The sequence below is a fragment of the Nyctibius grandis genome, chromosome Z (assembly GCF_013368605.1).
Source record: "Nyctibius grandis isolate bNycGra1 chromosome Z, bNycGra1.pri, whole genome shotgun sequence".
NCBI lineage: Eukaryota > Metazoa > Chordata > Aves > Nyctibiiformes > Nyctibiidae > Nyctibius > Nyctibius grandis.
In genome coordinates, this window is record NC_090695.1 from 27,245,937 (window position 1) to 27,264,953 (window position 19,017).

The following is a 19,017-nucleotide window of genomic DNA, read 5'->3' on the forward strand; positions in this document are numbered from 1 at the left end:
AAAAAAAGTATTTTTTAATATTTCAAAGGCTCAAAATACTGTTACAAAACAGTCTAACAGAGCTTGACATTTTTTTTCCAGTTAACATCTCAAAAATATTGCCTTTTTACTGATAAGTCTCTCCTGTTTATATTTCATTAGCAATACTCTTCTGTAGGGTACAGAACTGCACTTGTGAGACAGTGTTTAACAGTCATATGATCTGCAGTTATGTCAAAAATCTAAAATTAAAGGAAAAAGATGAGATACACTTAGTAGGCTGGAATTGACTGTAGAAGGACAAATGCATTTTGACAGTGTTTAAATACAGCCATGTTTTGTTAAAAAAAGCAGCAACTGAGTGGTTCTAGTACCAAGGTGGCCATGAGTGTGTAGACAGAAAGATGTCGGGTTTTGCTTTTTTTAAACGTAGCTGAAAGCCATTTCCTTTCCATAGAAAAGCTTCTGTGTCACAGCCACTGATAAATACATTGCCTGAGGACTTGCATACCGTAAAACTGAATGATCATGAAAAGTTTAAAAGTGCACTTCATATTTTTGGCACTATTTCTGAGAAAGGATTAAGAAAAAAATTAAAAGGCAAATTTTAATGTGAGAATGTATGGTTCTTACACATTCCAAATTCAAGTTTTGGAATTTAAGTAACATCTTGCCTGAAACTGAAGGCTGCCTGGTTAATCTAATTATTCATGAAACTGCAGGAATACCCCTTACTATAGTTTTTAATAATATGGTCATAATTTCCTCTCTTCCATGCATCCATACTTAACCTATAGCTCTACTACTTTGTTTTTCTTACTGTCATATCCTCCCAAACACTTTCTTGTTGCAGGTGGATTGCTGTCCCACCCTTGAGTGTTAGGTTTACTGATACTCTTGCAAAAAAAACAGGCTAAAAATAATTTTGTACAGTAATTCCTATTCCAGACAGAAAAATGTAGAGGCCACCTACTAATCTGTGTCATTTGGTAGTATAGTAAAACAAAGAAACTTGTACAATTCAATAACAGGCCCCCCTTAGCTGATTAGGGACCATGTTGCAAGTGTCTTCCCACTCAATTGCCAAGAGTGTTAGCGAAGATACAGGGCCAGGAGTAGTGGAATACAAAGACTGCATGCCTGAATTAAGAGCTATGCAATGAAAGCCTCTCAAACATAGAAAGCAGCCATGAAAAATCTGCTTCTGACAATACAAGGGCAAAACTTCTATTATTAGCTCCTAAACTCAAAGGTACACGTTGCTACATTTCTGTTCAGAAGGTGCACATACTTAGTAGTAGTAATAAAGTAATAAAGTAATTCTCCAAATATAACGCTTTACTAATTGACTGAAACTCCAGCCCCCATCACTTATGGAATATTTCCATTAAAATTATACAGAGTTTTGATCAGGCAAAGAGTGACAGAATTGTTACCTCTGAAGTTAGTTGCCTACAGACATGATCGTGCATGATGCATAGCTTCCAGAAGCTCACCAAAAAGGGAATTACTTGAGACAGTGCCTCTGAAGCATGAAACAACAGCCATGCCTTTTCATATACAGCTTAGGGAGAGAAACCAAATCCATTTCACAATCAAAGGAAGCTGAAAATCACACATCTCTGTTCTTGTGGTTCAGAAAACAGAGACCAAAATAAATTGAAGCCCATCACTATTGTAGGTCCATTTGGCATCTCAGACTACTCAAGAATGCCAGACAACACGTGTTGACCAGTTGAGACTTGCAAGAAGAAATCAGAAGAGACAAACCAAGACAGCTGTGGGAACTGCATTTCATTGAGCAGAGGAAGATGTAGTATTTGTCTATTTTCTAGTAAGCACTAGCTGTTCCCATGGTTTCTTATTAGATGAAAGATACACAGACAGCGGGAGAAAAAATGACACCTAATCCAAAACATATAAAAGGTTTTCCTCCAATACTACCAATATCATGGGACACAGTATCTAAAACCTGAGACAATGTGAGTAAAAATTTGGCAAATACAGATATTTGCTCTCTCATGCATTATCAAGTGAGGCACTGTGAAGCTTTAAAAAGATAAACCTCACACACAACCCTAGACATTAGAAATAATCAAGTTGCAGACAACCAGGATATGCAGTGAAATAATTTCATATTCCTGATGCAAGCCTCCAGGTCAGGAAGTCTCTAAAATAACGTTTTTTAAAAACAGAGAGTATAAAAAGGAGTGATTATTTCAAAAAGTACCTTGCTATTACTCTTTTCTTAAGCACTTGTTAGAGTCTGCTATCAGAAAAAGAATATATGTCTAACTGGATATTTTGTTTCTCCTACTGGGTACCCTCTTAGATCTTTATGAGTATTTTGCTTTGTGCTGAACCATGCACCAAGCAGAATAATGTTAGGTAAGGACACAAATACACGTATATAAACTTTTCCTAATTAAAAGCTATGTAGACACTCAGAAACACTACTGAGAGATTCTGTATCGTTTGTGCTAGGTGTAAATCACCCCCAAACAATTTTCAGTATATGTCTACTTACTCATGTGGATGATATCTACCTAGACTTTAGTAAAGCCTTTGACACCATTTCCCATAGCATTCTCCTGGAGAAACTGACTGCTCATGGCTTGGATGGGTGTACGCTTCACTGGGTAAAAAACTGGATGGCCAAGCCCAAAGAGTTGTGGGGAATGGAGTTAAATCCAGTTGGTGGCCAGTCACAAGTGGTGTTCCCCAGGGCTCGGTATTGGGGCCAGTTCTCTTTAACATCTTTATCAACGATCTGGACGAAGGGATTGAGTGCATCTGGGCCACAACAACCCCACGCAACACTACAGGCTTGGGAGGAGTGGCTGGAAAGCTGCCTGGTGGAAAAGGACCTGGAGGTGTTGGTCTATAACTGGCTGAATATGAGCCAGCAGTGTGCCCAGGTGGCCAAGAAGGCCAACAGCATCCTGCCTTGTATCAGAAATAGTGTGGCCAGCAGGACCGGGGAAGTGATCATCCCCCTGTACTTGGCACTGGTGAGGCTGCACCTCAAATACTGTGTTCAGTTTTGGGCCCCTCACTACAAGAAAGACATTGAGGTGCTGGAGTGAGTCCAAAGAAGGGCAACAAAGCTGGTGAAGGATCTAGAGCACAAGTCTTATGAGGAGCAGCTGAGTGAACTGGGGTTGTTTAGTCTGCAGAAAAAGAGGCTCAGGGGAGACCTTATTGCTCTCTACAACTACCTGAAAGGAGGTTGTAGTGAGGTGGGTGTCAGTCTCTTCTCCCAAGTAACAAGCAATAGGACAAGGGGAAATGGCCTCAAGTTGCGCCAGGAGAGGCTGAGATTGGATATCAGGAAAAATTTCTTCACCGAAAGGGTTGTCAAATATTGGAATAGGCTGCTGAGGGAAGTGGTTGAACCACCACCCCTGGAAGTATTTAAGACATGTAGACATGGCACTTAGGGACATGGTTTAGTGGTGGACTTGGCAGTGTTATGTTAATATTTGGACTTGATGATCTTAAAGATCTTTTCCAACCAAAACGATTCTATGATTCTATGATTCCACATTCATGTTTTCAATAGCTAATATATCACTTTCCAAATATTTCAAAATGTTTTTAAAGTTACCTTGATATAAGAAAATGCATCAAACATTTCTTCAATTTGCTCTGAAGACTGAACAGCAGAAGAGACTGGATGTGAAGAGTTCAAGGAATCCTTCATCATAGCCTTGAAAATTAAATTAAGGAAATCTTCATCCTAGAAGAGAAACATTTGTAAGTATCTGAGAAGCTAGAACATACATGGCAAGCAGAACGGTAAACGTCTCTTTGCTCTTCCATTGGTCTAACGTGCCATTGCTTGCCTTCCTGCCAATGGAGACAGCAAAAGAATTGTTCAGGATAGCATTCGTAAAATGTCTTTCCCTGCCACATTTTAGCAATGGAATCTCACTCCTGAGTTTACATCATTATGCAGACCCTTAAGCTCCTGTCTCAGTGTCCTGGTTTGGAACAGGACAGAACTTTCAGTTAAGTTTCTTTTAAGTGACTGTATTTTCTGAAGTTGACTACACATGCTTATTGCTGTGGAAACTAGGGTCCCTGTTTGGTCTCTTTGTTCCACAAAGGAGAGGCCATAGAAGTGTCGCACCTGTGGGGAGGAGCGGACAGGACACGTGACCCAAAACTGACCAACAAAGTATTTCATCCCACCCACGTGAGACTCGGTTTAAAGCTGAGGGACCACGAAGGTCACACTCTCTTCCCCTTTGGCTGACATCTGGGGAGGACTCTGTCTGCGCTTCTGCCTTTGCTCCTGAACCTGGTTCCCACCTGCTGCCGCAACTGGTTCAGGACTCCCCAGTGCTGACCCTGCAGTGTCAGTGGTGACACGATCATCATCAGGGGAGCTCAATAGTGGTTTCGTATATAGTTCGTTATTTATTATACTCTTTTTCATTGTTATTGTTTATTAAAACTGTTTTAACTTTCCAACTTGTAAATCTCTCTCCCTTTTCTCTATTCCTTTTCCCCTCTGGGGAAGGAAAGGGTTAATAGAGTGTCTGTCATCCTCTTAACAGCCCACTCAGCCTTAAACAGTGACAGATTTATTGGCACCCAACCTGGGACTTGAGAGGGGCTCTGACTGGTTGCCTGCGTAGTTCGTGTTCCAGCTCTGGTGAGAGGAGACCCAGATAGCTCCATCAAGAGAATATCAGATTTCTCCCTTTGAGACTCTCAAGGGGTTGGAAATTAAAACAGCTCACAACATGCTGACTTCTTTGTCACTGGGCACAGTTTTTTATCATGTTTTCATAGAGCTTTGTTCTGACTTAAGTGCCTTAATATTGCCTTACCTGCCATATGTGTTGTTTACTAGCATTTGTGTGTGGTTTGTCAGTTCTGGGGGCTGGGTGAAAGGCATTGCTTTGTTATGGGATTTACTATTGACCTACTCCATGAGAAAGTGGGCCATTATCACTCCAATCGTTTATCTCTATGAAACAGTGATGGGCAGCATGGAACATTTTCAATTTTACTTTGGGAAATCATACTTTTTGTTTTTCTGCCAAGCTCACTCTACTAGATTTTGGGAATTTGGAATTTTCTTGGGACCATCATAGTAACATGCTGCTATTATTGGTTTTCCTAAACATTTTTCAGGTGTGGTATAAAATTAAATATTGGCGCAGGTACAGGTGTTATGAAGCCATCTCAACTCCTACAACTTGTGCTGCCTTGGCAACATACAGTGCACCCATGCCAACTCCAACAATGGGCACTTCCACTAGTCCAACTCCGGCAATGGGCACCGCAGCTACACCAACCTTGGTGACAGATGCTATGGCTGCTCCTACTCAGCCCGTGTCAGTATCAGTCGCCCCGGTAACTTGGAGAAAGGACAAAGAAAAGCACAAAAGAAAATCCGTTCATGTAGTGGAGGAAAGAGAGGACAAAGGCAAGAGAGAATGTCCTTCTCAATAAGGGCCATTGCAGGACGAAGAGTCGGACGCAGAGGTAATGGTCCACTTCCTATCCCTGAAGGAGTTATGGAGTACGTGGAAAGATTTTAGGCACCATGAAGGTGAGCCACTTACCACCTAGTTGCCTCTGATACTGGGATAACAAGGCCAATAGCTTGGACTTGGAGGGTAAAGAAGCCAAGCAGTTGGGATCCCTGGTCAGAGAATGGGGAATTGATAAGGCACTTGGGAAAAAGGCAAACACTCTTAGCCTCTGGAGTTGACTCTTTTCAGCCATAAAAACCAGGCATCCCTTTAGGAACAATATTGGATGCTGCCCAAGTAAATGGACCAACATGGAAAAAGGTATCAAGTACCTGAAAGAACTTGCTGTGTGAGAGATGATCTATAGTAACCCACAAAAAATTGTATATCCTGATGAAATGCCATGCAAGTGACCTATGTTGCAGAAGTTGGTGCAGACTGCCCCATCAACATATGCCCACACATTGTCAGTATTAGTCTGGGGAGGAGAGGGAGAACTACCAACTGTGAGTGATGTGGCTAACCAAACACAACAGTATGAAGACAGTCTCTCCCCTCCCCTACAGGCCTGTGTCTTGGCTGTGGAAAAAATGACTAAGAAATCTGAGAATATATTTGATAGACTGTTTGACAAGCTGTCCAAGATGGAGAATAGACCTTACTAACCACTTGCACGGACCCGCGTCACAGCCATCCAGAGAAAATGCCCTCCCACAAGACCAGCCCAAGAGAGACGGAGTATGCCTCGAGGTGACCTGTGGCATACCCTGTGTGACTATGGAGAGGACATGAGCAGATGGGATGGAAAACCTACTCCTGCCCTACGGACATGAGTACACGACTTGCAAGGTAAAACAAATACACAAGGGAGTTTTACCAGGAAGGTGGTTGCACCAGTTTCCAGTAGGCAGATCTCCAGTCAGGGTAGATGGGATTCTAATCTCTCCCTACCAGGCACAAGTAAACAGGATTAGAGGGGCCCTGCCTCCAACCAGGTGGAGGAGAGCGATAACTGAGTTTATTGGACTCTGTGGATCTGATGGCCTGGCACGTCAGAACCACAAGGGTATAAAGTCCTGGTAGACACTGGTGCACAGCGCACCCTGATGCCATCGAATCACACAGGGACAGAACCGATCAACATTTCTGGAGTGACGCGGGGATCTCAAGAATTACCTGTACTGGAGGCCAAAGTGAGCCTAACTGGTAATAAGTGGGAAAAGCACCCCATTGTGACTAGCCTAGACGCTCCGTGCATGGACTACCCAAGGAGAGGGTACTTCAAGGACCCAGAAGTGTATAGGTGGGCCTTTGGTATAGCAGGTGTAGAGACTGAGAACATTACACAGCTGTCTACCTTGCCTGGCCTCTCAAAGGATCCTTCTGTTATGGGGTTGATGAAGGTAGAAGAACAACAGGTGCCAATTGCTAACACAATGGTGCACCAGCAACAGTACTGCACCAACTGAGACTCCCTGATCCCCATTCATATACTTATTCGACAACTAAAAAATCAAGGAGTGATTAGCAAGACTCACTCACCCTTTAACAGCCCTATATGGCCAGTGCGGAAGCCTAATGGAGAATAGAGCCTTAAACGGTGACACTCAGGTAAATGCATCATTGGCACTAGAGAAAATAAAAGTACCTACTAATTAAGTATGTGCCCAATTTCAGATTTGGCTCACCAATGTTTTCAGTCCATTTACAGGAAGCAAGGAATGCAAAAGCATGACTTCTTTAGTATGCTTAATATTAAAAGCATGAAATCTAGGGAAATTACTCACTACAGTGATATTTGTGTGAATGAAAACACCACCTTATCTAGTGATCCCAGTACCAAAGTCTTTTCCTTCTTCTCTTTTAGAATGAAGATATTTGAATTTAATACGTTGTTACCAGAACGAGACAACCCCAGATACTGAAAAGAAGCTGATTGTACTGATATTTGTCCATTACATTTCATCAAGACTTGAGCAAAAAAATCCCAGTTTCCTCTACATAGTTGAGGGTTACAAAAAAAATAAAAAGGGTAAGATCTGTGTAAAGATACCCTTTAAAGTTTAAAATTTTAAAGCTATTCTTCTTGAATGCAGAAGTTTGGAGTGATTTTGTTTTCACCAAAACACATTCCGGCACCACCAACTGGTGAAATGAGATGTTGGTGAAGGCATCTTGTCAGGCAGCTTTCAGAATGAAGTATACAAGTGTTAGATGTGTCCTTGTTAAAACAATTCTTTGTCCTTCCCTCACCAAATATGCACCCAACAAGCAGAATGGCTATACAAACATACTTTCAGTGGCCATCATCAACCTCAACAACCAAGCTAGGCTAAATGAAAAACTTTTTAAACACTTAGCTCCAAGAAAGAATTCTATTGAACCAAGTCAGCAACCCAAGTTTCCTAATGCAGTAACAAGGATGAATTAAGAACTCAAAACTCCCACTCATTCAGAACGCTGAGAGTGCAATCCAGGAAGCAGGTAATGGTCAGTATGCATCAAGTTTTTAATCACGTGACTAATGCAAATCACATAAATACTCCTGGAAGCCGGTTCCAGAGCCCAAGTACCTCCTCTTCTAGGAGACACCTTTACCTAGGATGCAAAATCAGTCTCTCCAGTACCTCCTCCACCTAGTTTCACTAGTATTTGTTTCTCTGCCTGCATTCAGTGACAGGGATGCTTTACAGCAGTAGCAGGTATCCCTTCCTTGGAGATGAAAGACCAAGTTTGAATCCTTCATGTTTTCCACGGTCTGAGAAGCTACATCACTTAATACCTGAGTGAGTTTTTAACTCATGACTAGGTTATTATACCAAAAAGATTCTATCCTTCAGCTATATATGTAAACAGAAGCACCTGTGTGAGCAGTGCTTTGTACTATCAGTGTAACTCAATGCTATCAGAATCCATTGGGTGGGACCATATGATACTTTTATACCAGGTCCCCTGATTTGTGAATCTCAAACTAATTCAGATACAAGCAAGTACCACAATGAAGGAAAGACAGAAGTTACTCCAGGCTTATTTAGTAACTTAAAGCTCTAGTGCTTCCCAAGTCTATTAGGAAGCAGAGACAGATAAACTTTGTCAACAACATGTCTGGACTTTCTGATATAATTTGATATATAGACATCTACACCTTTTAACACCTGCTATTTTGCACAGAAAGCTTTAACCTACACAAAACACAAAGATTGAATGTAGACTACTACCAAAATAAAAAAAAATAATTAAAAATACCCCGAAAACAACATACCCTCCCCAAAGCCTCCCCACCCCCAAAAATCATTTCCAACGTAATGAAAAGTGCCAAAGCAGAGGAGATATAGTATAATCTCAATGCTGCCCAAAGTGAATTTCAATATAAGTTTATAAGTATTAGCACTTTATGGTCAGCACTAAAAATAGATCTTAGTGAAGGTACAGTAAGTGTAGAAAGTACTTACTGAATGTAATTCTGGAAAAATCTCCTCCATGGCAAAGTACTCCATGAATGTGGCAAATCCCTCATTCAGCCAGAGATCGTTCCACCATTCCATAGTTACTAGATTGCCAAACCACTATGAAAGACCAAAACCATCATTCTTTTCCAGAAATAAAATCAAATGAGTACAGTAACACGCCATCCATCCTCAGCTCTATCGTGTGGCAAAATCAACTTCAGTCAAAAGCACGGTAATGCTTTTGCATGAACATCTCCCTAAGTACATCCTGACAGGAGTTGCACTCTGCCTGTTGTACTGAAGAAAATACACCTGCAGGTATTCTGAACAGATACAATGCACAACCAAGTCACCGTGAGGGCAGGGGTGAATTTAAGGACAGAACTGCATTGAAAAAAAAAAAAAAGAACCCATCACATTTAAACAATGATGTCCCCAATCCAGTACCTGATGGGCAAGTTCATGTGCTATCACTGCAGTTATTAACTTTTTATCCCTTGCTGAAGAAGTATTACTGTCAAACAAAAGAGTTGTTTCTCGGAAGGTGATCAAGCCCCAGTTTTCCATTGCACCAGACTGAAAATCAGGAATTGCTACCAGATCTGGAAAAGATTTGGAAAAAGCTTTTGAAAACTTCTAGTTAAAGCAATTTTGTATTTCAAGTCTATCTATACTACTAAATAATCCCTAAAAACCCCATTATTTAAATACTGTGGTGTGGACATGTGCTCACATCTCAAGCACAGAAGCCCCATAGATTTATAGCCATGTTTCTCTAGCAGTACTCTTACACAAACAACTTAAAGCACTCACAGACACTGCCTATATATCTTGCATGCACACAGGTAATGAGGAAATGGGGATGACCCTACTGAAAGTAATGTCTTAGAAGACTGCATTTCATTGTCTTTCCAGTCAAATTAATACATGCAGAGAAGTCAGGCTCTAGATTTTGCACTGGTGAATATGGTTCACAGACTGAGAATTCTGTACTTCCCTACCAAGGCACATCATGTAAAATTTACACCAAATTATTTCTTTGATGTTACGTACAAGTATAAGCAATCCAGTGTCATACGCTCACAAAAATTTTCCAGCTTGGGAATCACTTAATACTTGTACTCAGTCAAATATTTAATGAATCTTTGTAATAATTTTGGGGGAACTTTATTTCACAGATGTTTTATGCTATCTTTTTTTTTTTAAGCACACTTTTTCAGAACGGAAGTTTCCCTGCATTTCACAGAATTGGTGAGGGCTTCTTCTTCTGTTTAAAAAAAGTTCAAAAGAACTTACCTAATTTTTCAAGAGGGTAGTTTATTAAAAAGTATTTTTGATAAAATTCCAGAAGTTTCACTGCTGTGTTTAGGGCATACCCAACTTGGTTTAGATGCTGTGGTACAGCATAGACAGATACCTAGTCCAAACAGAGAAGAGAAAAGATTTTGAAATGTATAGCTCCAAAAACTTTAGAACTAAGAGAGGAAGTGGTAGAAGTTCCTTAAACAGACAGAACACAGTTTTGGGAGTACACACATAAGTTACAAACACAAGTTATGAAGCTGTCAATAAAGAGTTAATTTTTTACTAGAGCTTATTCACTAGTCAAAATACAGACAGTCTATCCAATTGACTAATGTGTATGCAAGAACAATACAAGGCTGATACCTTTAAGGAAGGGTCTACGTGAACAGAAGTTGATTCATTTCCTTTTTTACTCCCTCATGAGTTATTAAATGATCCTCCCAGCATACCTTAATTAATCTATGTTTAGGCTATCAGTATGATAACACTAGTATCATCTAAAAGAAATTTTCTGAAGAAATAATAATTGGCACAAAATTCATCCAACCCCCTATCTAAGGTAGGGCCACATTAGACATGATGTAAGCATAAAATTGAGAGTTTACAGTCTCCCTCTATTAATGTTGGTGGTTATAACAAGCAAATAACTTTGATTAAGCTACAGGTTGATCCGGGTTTAGAATGCCCCTTCATACACAAACACAAAATACGTTGAGACTAATTTTCCTGTTCTATTTTAAAAAAAAAGAAGGTCCCTTTTACTATGATACAAATCAGGAAACAAATGGCATTTTAAACAGATGGATAGGGCGACCTTTTAAATGTTAAGTTTGAAGCAAGCACGTGCCAGTAATGATCTAATCTAGTGTTCCTGGAAGTATAAAAGTATTATTAGCTGCAAATTTTAAGCTCAAAAACAAACATAAAAGAGCACCAGGATCTTCTGGGCTGAGAAAAATCTCATTGCATTATGAACACAAAGCAACTTCACTTCAACTCTAACTGATCTTATAACATTCATGACAATAAACATCCTGTGTGAACTGGTTAGCTCAAATTCTTTCAATCACCCAGCCACAAACTGGTGGAAGCATTTTCACAATGTATTTCATGGAAAACATCATTATACCCTTCCTTCTTACAGTCTCCTTTGGCCCACTAGACACTGTTGGCAACAGAACAACCCACTAGCTAGACTCCGGCCTTACTTGGTATGACCATTTTAATGCTTTCTCCGTTTAAGCTGGCAAGTACTCTTATACATTGCTAGATCCCTTGTGTTTGGTGTCTTCTAGAGGTCTGCTGGACTTCCCTACCTTGGCCAAATCTTGGTTGGTGGTCAGAATGAAGGAGAAGCACAGTCAAGAACCACTTTCCTTAGTTAGAATACATCACTCAGTCTTTTTCTCCTCTCCTACATTCCTCTGCCATAAAATACTTCTGAAGTACTGACAATCCATGCAAGTTAGTCTCACTATTATGAACAAAGCAAAGCACACCACATATAGACAGCTGTTTCAGGCTCTCTGCTAACATGAAATATTTAGTATACTGATCAGTTATCTTCCTGGTAAAGAACTGGCTACATGGTTTTACCAGAATACAGTTCAAATACAGACCTGAATAGTAGCCGCAAGCTAAAAAAAAAAAAAAGAGAAAGCAGTGGTCTAACTTTTCAGGTTAGACCAGCAGTCTGTCCTACTCAGCTATAATCAGAAATATTTGTCCAAGTCTGAATCAAAGCCCATTGACCGGTATCTTCACTTCTGTATACTGGATTAAAGAGAGGGCTGCTTCTCCTTCTGCAGTGCTACTAGCACTATTCCCTCTGGCTCTTTCTAGGTAGGTACTGGCACTCTGACATTTCTCCACAAAAGGGCAGTTCCTGCTAGAGAGTCATGAAAATCATAACTCACACGAAACTCCCGCATCTCCTAAAATAAGATTAAAGAGCATCTTCTAATATTACCATGTTTTGTTCTTTAGTTACTTTAATCACACACATTGCAGGAACTGCCCACTGACCCTGCAGGCCATAACCCCATGAAGGACACAGATCAAACAAGACTAACTGTTTGATTTTTAGAACCCTTGGAAAAACAAAAACTCGACAATGTTTATCCATGATTTAGTCATATTATATTCAAGTGACTAAACACAGACTTAAAATTAGTCCCTCACAGACGAAGCATTAAAACTAAAAGTTTAAAGCTTCCAGCTCTTAGGAATTTTACATTTTGCAAATTTCCACTGTCAACAAGACTTGATGCTGAGTCCCTTGCTGTAAAAGTCTTCTTAATCTGGTGTAAGACCTGAAGTCAATCCAACTTATAGCATATGGCTTTTGTCCACTACCTATGATGAGTATAACAAAACGAAGAAAATAAATAAATTTAAAGAGACAAGAGTTTGCTTGTTGGTTTGGGGATTTTTTTGGTTTTGTTTGGTTTGCTCGTTGGCTTGGGTGGGGTGAGGGAGAACTTAAAAGTGTAACAAACATACCAGACTTCCATTAGTTTCCCTACTGATGTTTTTCAAGTCTGCAACAACAAACGCTACTAGGTAGGTGCTCATCTTCAAACTCACAAAAAACTCATCTTGAACAATTCCATTTGTCACAGGAGTAGTGGCTTTCTGCAGGTGAAAGGAAAACATTGTTATTAATTTCAGTTTGATATTCACATTCACATTCATAACCTACTCAGGGTGTAACAAAATTTAAGGAGACATGGAACATTTAAGCCTATATACCCCAAAACTGTTTGTCAAGCTTTAATTATGAAGTGTTATCAGACAACTGCATTGTTGGAGAAACCATCAATCTAATTTAGTTCACACCTAAACCCCCAGTATAATTCAAAGTCAACATAGAGATTAGCATTAATTCAAGAGAGCTTTAGGCTAGATCACAGACACAGTTCAGCATAGTCTGTTAAAAATACCAGTACTGCATGAGTTAAACATTTGTCTCTTCTCAGAAGCCTCTTCAAAACTAGGTAACCAGACATACTCATTATTTTAAAACAACAGAATAAAAACCCCCTCACACACCCCCTTACAAATCAAAAGAGATTGCATTTTAAAAAGTGAAGAAAACCTAGTTCAAATCAAAAACATGCCCACCTTAAACACACACTGCCAAAAGTAACTGTTTGCTCAGACTTCTGAAGTAAGATACCATGGTGTATCCTAAATTACTTTTACTGCAGAAGTTGCTCTTTAATATTAGACCTGGAAAGGCATGCTATATGCCTAAAAGTACTTTTGTGTATAGTCCTCCACAAACATAAATTACACAAAGAATAAAGTGAAATGTTTAAAACCACTGTACTGTAGAATAGTAAAGGTCTGGAGACAAGGACAGCAGTTCATAGCCATCTGAAACTTCATAAATAAATTTGATTCCAGAAACCTCAAACATTTAAAAAACAACAATAACCTTAGTTTTAGACAAGATAATTTCAAACCAAACAACAATTTAACATTCAACTGCCACTGAAAATTTAACTGTCAGTCTTAAAAAGCAATAGATTTTTAATCCTAAAGATATAATCAATATAATAATCTAGTCTGACCACTGCATATGAACAGAATGCCATCGTTGAATTCCTTCAGCAAATTCATAAATTTCTGCCTTTACTACAGATTCATTCTTCATAAAGAGGTGACACCCTATTTAAGAAAATCTACCGTGGCTGCAGATAAACTGGTTCAAAAATCAGTTATCCTCATTTAAAAAAAAAAAGACAAAACACAAAAGAAGACATCACAAGCCCAAAACACAGACTATTTCTAGCCTTAATGTGTGTCAGCCACTATATATTACCATATTAGTGATGTACATGCTAGTTGAGAAGGCCTGCTTCTGAGATCTCTTGCTCTTGTAGGTATTTATAGAAAATGATGTTCACATTTAACCTTCTCATGGATAAACTAAAAAGTCTCTCCATCCACCACAGCTTGTTACCAAGACCTGCAGCTGGTACAGAAGAATCTGTACCACCTTTTTTTCATAACGAGTTTATTTTCAGAAGCAAGCCTACTCTAGTAATGATTTCACCAACGCAATATATTTCTATAAAACATGATCCTTTTATTCACTTTTCACATTTCTTTCTTTGTGTGCACATGAATCAACTCACTAGCCTGTACTTACTGCATGGGGAGCCCACACTACCTAAGAGAATACCTAATCCAGGCTAAGCCTAAAATGTAAGAATTCATCATGTGATAGAGCACTTGTGAGGTCAGGGACAAAAAACATGAAATAAATCATAAAAACATGCCAATTAAAAGACACTTTGCATATAAAAATGGGTACCATAACAAGAGAACTCACTGATACAAGAAATGCTGTTGAGGTGGCATACTATTTCACAGAAACTCTTATATCTAATTTCTTTATTTGTACAGTCACAAAAATAAGGATTTTATTGTAATTCACCTGTGCAAGTTATCTTTACAAATTACAAAACCCAAAGGAACCACTTCTGAACCCATTAAGAGACTGCATGTTTGGATCTCATACAACAACATAAGAGGAATTACACAGAGTCAAATTATTGGGCCATAAAGTTGGGGGACAAACCAAAAGAAAATAACATTGCTTGCAGTATAAACACAAATAAGTAATTATCTTGGAGATACTGTCCATTAGCTAAACTATCAATTCACTTGCTCTGTATATTCTTATACCTTCTTGATAAATTCTAATTAAACCTGACCTGTTCTTTTGACATAAGAATTCGCATTTGATGCCCAGCACTAAACATACAACTTCATCGCTTTTAATGTCTTTTTTTTTAATATTATCTTTGTTCCACATCTGGAAGCTTTCTCAAATCTTTATCAATCATACAGATGATGTAACAATCAAGTTTTAAAACAGAGATGGAAACAACAGAAGAAAATGCAGATGAAATTTTTAATATGCTCTTAAACAGATTCTTACTGTAACAAGCTCAGTAAATGTTACAAATAGAAAGAGTGGACAAACAGGAAGTTCAGTGAAAAGGATCTGATACCAAGAACAAATGCAGCAAGATAGAGAAGGTGGGTTAAAAAGCAGAGAAGCAGATGATGGAAAAGCTTGACAAGATAGGAAGGAAGAAAAATTCTCAGCTTGAAGAAAGCACAGAACCTTCTGCCTGTGGTATCTATATAGGTAGCTGAGCAGAAGACACGTAGTATGCAAGGCAGAAAAGAAGCAGATCTGAAGGTAATTCAAGTGGTATGACAAACAGCAGTAATTTAAAAGGGAATTCATGATGCAGGATTGGCACAAGTCATAGGAAAAACAATCCTATGTAGAGAAAGATGGGTAGGAAAAAGACGTGTTTTCTGTGCTGTACAGGAACAGCCAAACAGTATCTATCTAATGTGACCAATAGGGAAAATTCATAACTCCAAAGTTTAAGATGATACAAATGTGCAATACCAACCCATTTTTCACTGCAACTAGAAAGGGTACAAGGTCACATCTCCCAAATGTTCATTTTTCAAAGAGCTTCCTATCTCCTTGAAAAATGAGCAATGCAATGAATGCTACTCTGCAGCAAGAAAGGCTAGAAACTTAAATATAAATGGGTCCCAAAGTAAGGAGGAAGAAAGAGATGCATTAATGACCTTACAGTAAAGGCAGCTCATCGGTGTGTTTTCTCCGTGTGGATGATTCCCTGCTGTGCACACATGTCAAGTACACAACATCAGTATCCACAAACAGCACCAAATGAGCTACTGGATGCTTCGTAACAGCACTCAGAGTTGAGCAAGCACAGATGGGACGGGGAGCAGCTCCTTCCTAAGCATAGAACCCCACAGGCACATGCTTTGCAGGACTGCGAATGCAAGGCAGGAATTACGGGAGGATGCAAGACCAAGGCAAGCAACACTCTGTGTTTTCCAGATTTAATTCACGTGTCCTGAGGTGTGAGAGTCAGCTATTTCCAGATTAATTAAAGGAAGATCCTTGTAAAGGGGTTTTTGGAGCAGAATGGTCATGTAATGAGTCAGAAGTATGAGAGTATGGAGTGAGGGCCTAGCTGCGTGACAAGATTCATGTAGCTAGTGTCAACAAGCCGACCTTCGAGAGATGAGGAAAAACAGTAGCTGAGCAAACAAGAATTGAGGGAGTAGCCGGTGGGAGCCGAACATGGACGAGAAGAAACAAGAACTGACGGAGCCAATTAAGAAAAGACCAGTGGCAGAGCAGTGACCAATCAACACATCAAAGAAGAGTATGTTTAGTAATATTAACCAGTAGCAATGCACATGCTTACAGCCAGGGAAAGTACAAAATGTATAAAAGGGACAGCTTATGCTTAATAAAGCGTCTTCACTTTGATTCACATTGGATTTTGTGGAGGCGTGTTCCTTCTCCTCAGATGGTGACCCCGATGAGACGCTGATCAACGGCAAGTTCGGGGAATAGCCCAGGAGGAGGTACACTGGCTGGAGTACGGCTCAGCGGGACTGAAGACCGGGGCGAGCCGGAGGACGACTCGCAAGAAAAAAAATAGTATGTTGCAACGGGACACTTAGTGAGGTGAGCAGCAGGGGAAAAAGGAGATGGGGCAAAATATTTGTAAAGAAGAAAGTGCGATAGTAAGGCTTCTCCTACATATCCTCTCTAAGAGAGGGGTAAAATACGATGAGCATTTGCTCCAGAGACTATTGATGTAAATAATGGGTGTAAATAATTGTAAATTATGGTGTAAAAAGAATAATTTGCCAGCTACAGCGCAGACTGCTTTTGAAGTTAGTACGTGGCAAAGCGCTGGAACTTCTCTGTTTGAGGCTGCCTCAAGGAGGGACAAGATCGCCACTGCGTCGTTTGATGACGTGGAGATTAGTTATAGACTCACTGGAGCAATTGAAGGAGGACAGAGAGGCAAAGGCGGCGGCTGAGGCAGCTACAGCTCCTTTCACAGTGACTTCGCCCTCCGCGCCGCCAGACCCCCCCCGCCCCCTGCCCTCCGCGCCACCAGAGCCCCCCCACACCGCCCAGGGAACAGCAGCGGAACATTGATCCTTCTACTGTCCTGTTACCCGAATCTGAGACTGAGCTACCCTTAATAGACCTTTCTGAAGAGGTGGAAGCGGGACATAATTGCTGCAGAGCCCAAGGGTTGGGAAAGTCAGGCAGTAGCGTGGAGGAGTTATTCGCGCTGCAGCCAGTCCAGGTTACTGTGTCTGGCACGGACCCGGCCAGGTTCTGGAGAAAATTAAGAGAGCACGCACTTGCGAACGGTGATTTCGGGGCCGCAGCTGCTGTGGGTGGCGGGGTATTGTCTTGCTCGGTATATCGAGGGGACGGAAGCGGCCCACCCGAATGGGAGCCATTCAATTGGGGAGTGATTTGCCTTAGACAAACAAATACGAAACGGGGCTGCTTAAAGAAGCGCTGTTGTTACAGTTAGCGAAGGACAACACAAACGAGGACTGCAGGAAAGTTATTGCAGGGATGGCAAATCGTAACCCCACCTTAACCGAACTAATGGATGCTTGTGGGAAAGTGGGAACCACCACATTTCAGATGGAGCATTTAGCAAAAACTTTTGCAGCAGCAGTTAAGGTAGTTCATCGTCGTTATACATGTGAACAAGAAGGTCACTTTAAGAAAAACTGCCTTAAGAAGTCGAAGCTGAGTGGGAGAGATAACTCTGTTTTGATGTGTCATTGCTGTGGGAAGCTGGGGCATCTTGTGAAGCAGTGCAGGTTTAAGTATAATGCTCAAGGTCAGCTGATAACAAGCAGCTGCAGAGCGCAGGGAAACTGGAGAAAGAACGCGGGGAGGAACCGTGTGCTGACACAAATGAATCTTCCCAACCAGTTCCAGGCCTAAGCAGTCAACTCGCAGCCCGAACCGCAGGGAGCGCCGGGCTGGATGTTACCACAGCAACCGCAATCACAACAGAGAATAGCAGAGTGCATAAGGTACCAAAGAATGCTGTGGGACCCACTAGAAATGGGCTAAGTGCACTATTACTCAGACGTCCTAGTGTAACCTTGCAAGGTCTATTTGTTTTACCACGAGTTATTGATGCAGACTATACATTTTGGTTATTGATCTGAAAGATTGTTTTTTCACTATCCCTTTACATGAAATTGACAAATGCTAATTTCCTTTTTCGATACCTAGTAGGAACAACATGGTGCCTTGTCAACGATATCAGTGGATGGTATTACCGCAAGGCATGAAAAACAATCCCACAACATGTCAATGGTATGCAACAGAAAAAGGTACATCGTGTGGATTTAGAGACACCAGTAAGTTTATATGTAGCCATTGCCAACTATCATCCCATGGGATAACTGGGCCAGTGGAAGGAGCACCGGCAGGATCTGCTACAAGTTATAGAGTGGCTGTTTTTATCTGTTCAATCACCAAAAAAAAAAAAGCGCTGGGTATGAATGCAATTATATACTACTGTAAGACAAGGACCCAAGGAGCTCTTTTGATCCTTTGTTGAGAGGCTACAAGAAGCAGTTGAAAAGCAAGTTTTTGATGGTGGTTTACGAGATACTCTAGTTATGCAATTAGCTAGGGATAATGCTAATGCTGACTGTCAGGGGATTGTTGGAGCTTTACCTGGAAAACCAGATTTGAATGCTATGATAAAGGCATGTACAAAAGTGGGTACTGTGGAACATAAGGCTCAAGTTATGGCTGCGGCCGTACTTGGGGCTTACGTCATCACAATTGCAGTCTCTATTCCAATTGTTAGTAGGGGACACAAATTTAACAGCACCACAACAGACTACTGCAGAGGTACAGCAACTGATTACAGAAATAG

General features: G+C 40.5%; 1 protein-coding gene across 6 annotated transcripts in view; it reads right to left on the reverse strand.

Annotated features, from left to right (window-relative positions):
- The window catches only part of LNPEP (leucyl and cystinyl aminopeptidase), a 71,898-nt gene that overhangs the window by 18,668 nt on the left and 34,213 nt on the right, over positions 1-19,017 (reverse strand). For all 6 annotated transcript variants that reach the window (XM_068422142.1, XM_068422146.1, XM_068422143.1 and 3 more), the window contains 5 exons: positions 12,725-12,856; positions 10,214-10,334; positions 9,365-9,519; positions 8,921-9,034; positions 3,587-3,718 (listed from right to left, as the gene is read on the reverse strand). In XM_068422142.1, coding sequence (XP_068278243.1) covers positions 3,587-3,718; positions 8,921-9,034; positions 9,365-9,519; positions 10,214-10,334; positions 12,725-12,856 — 654 coding nt within the window. The remainder of the gene's footprint in view (positions 1-3,586; positions 3,719-8,920; positions 9,035-9,364; positions 9,520-10,213; positions 10,335-12,724; positions 12,857-19,017) is intronic.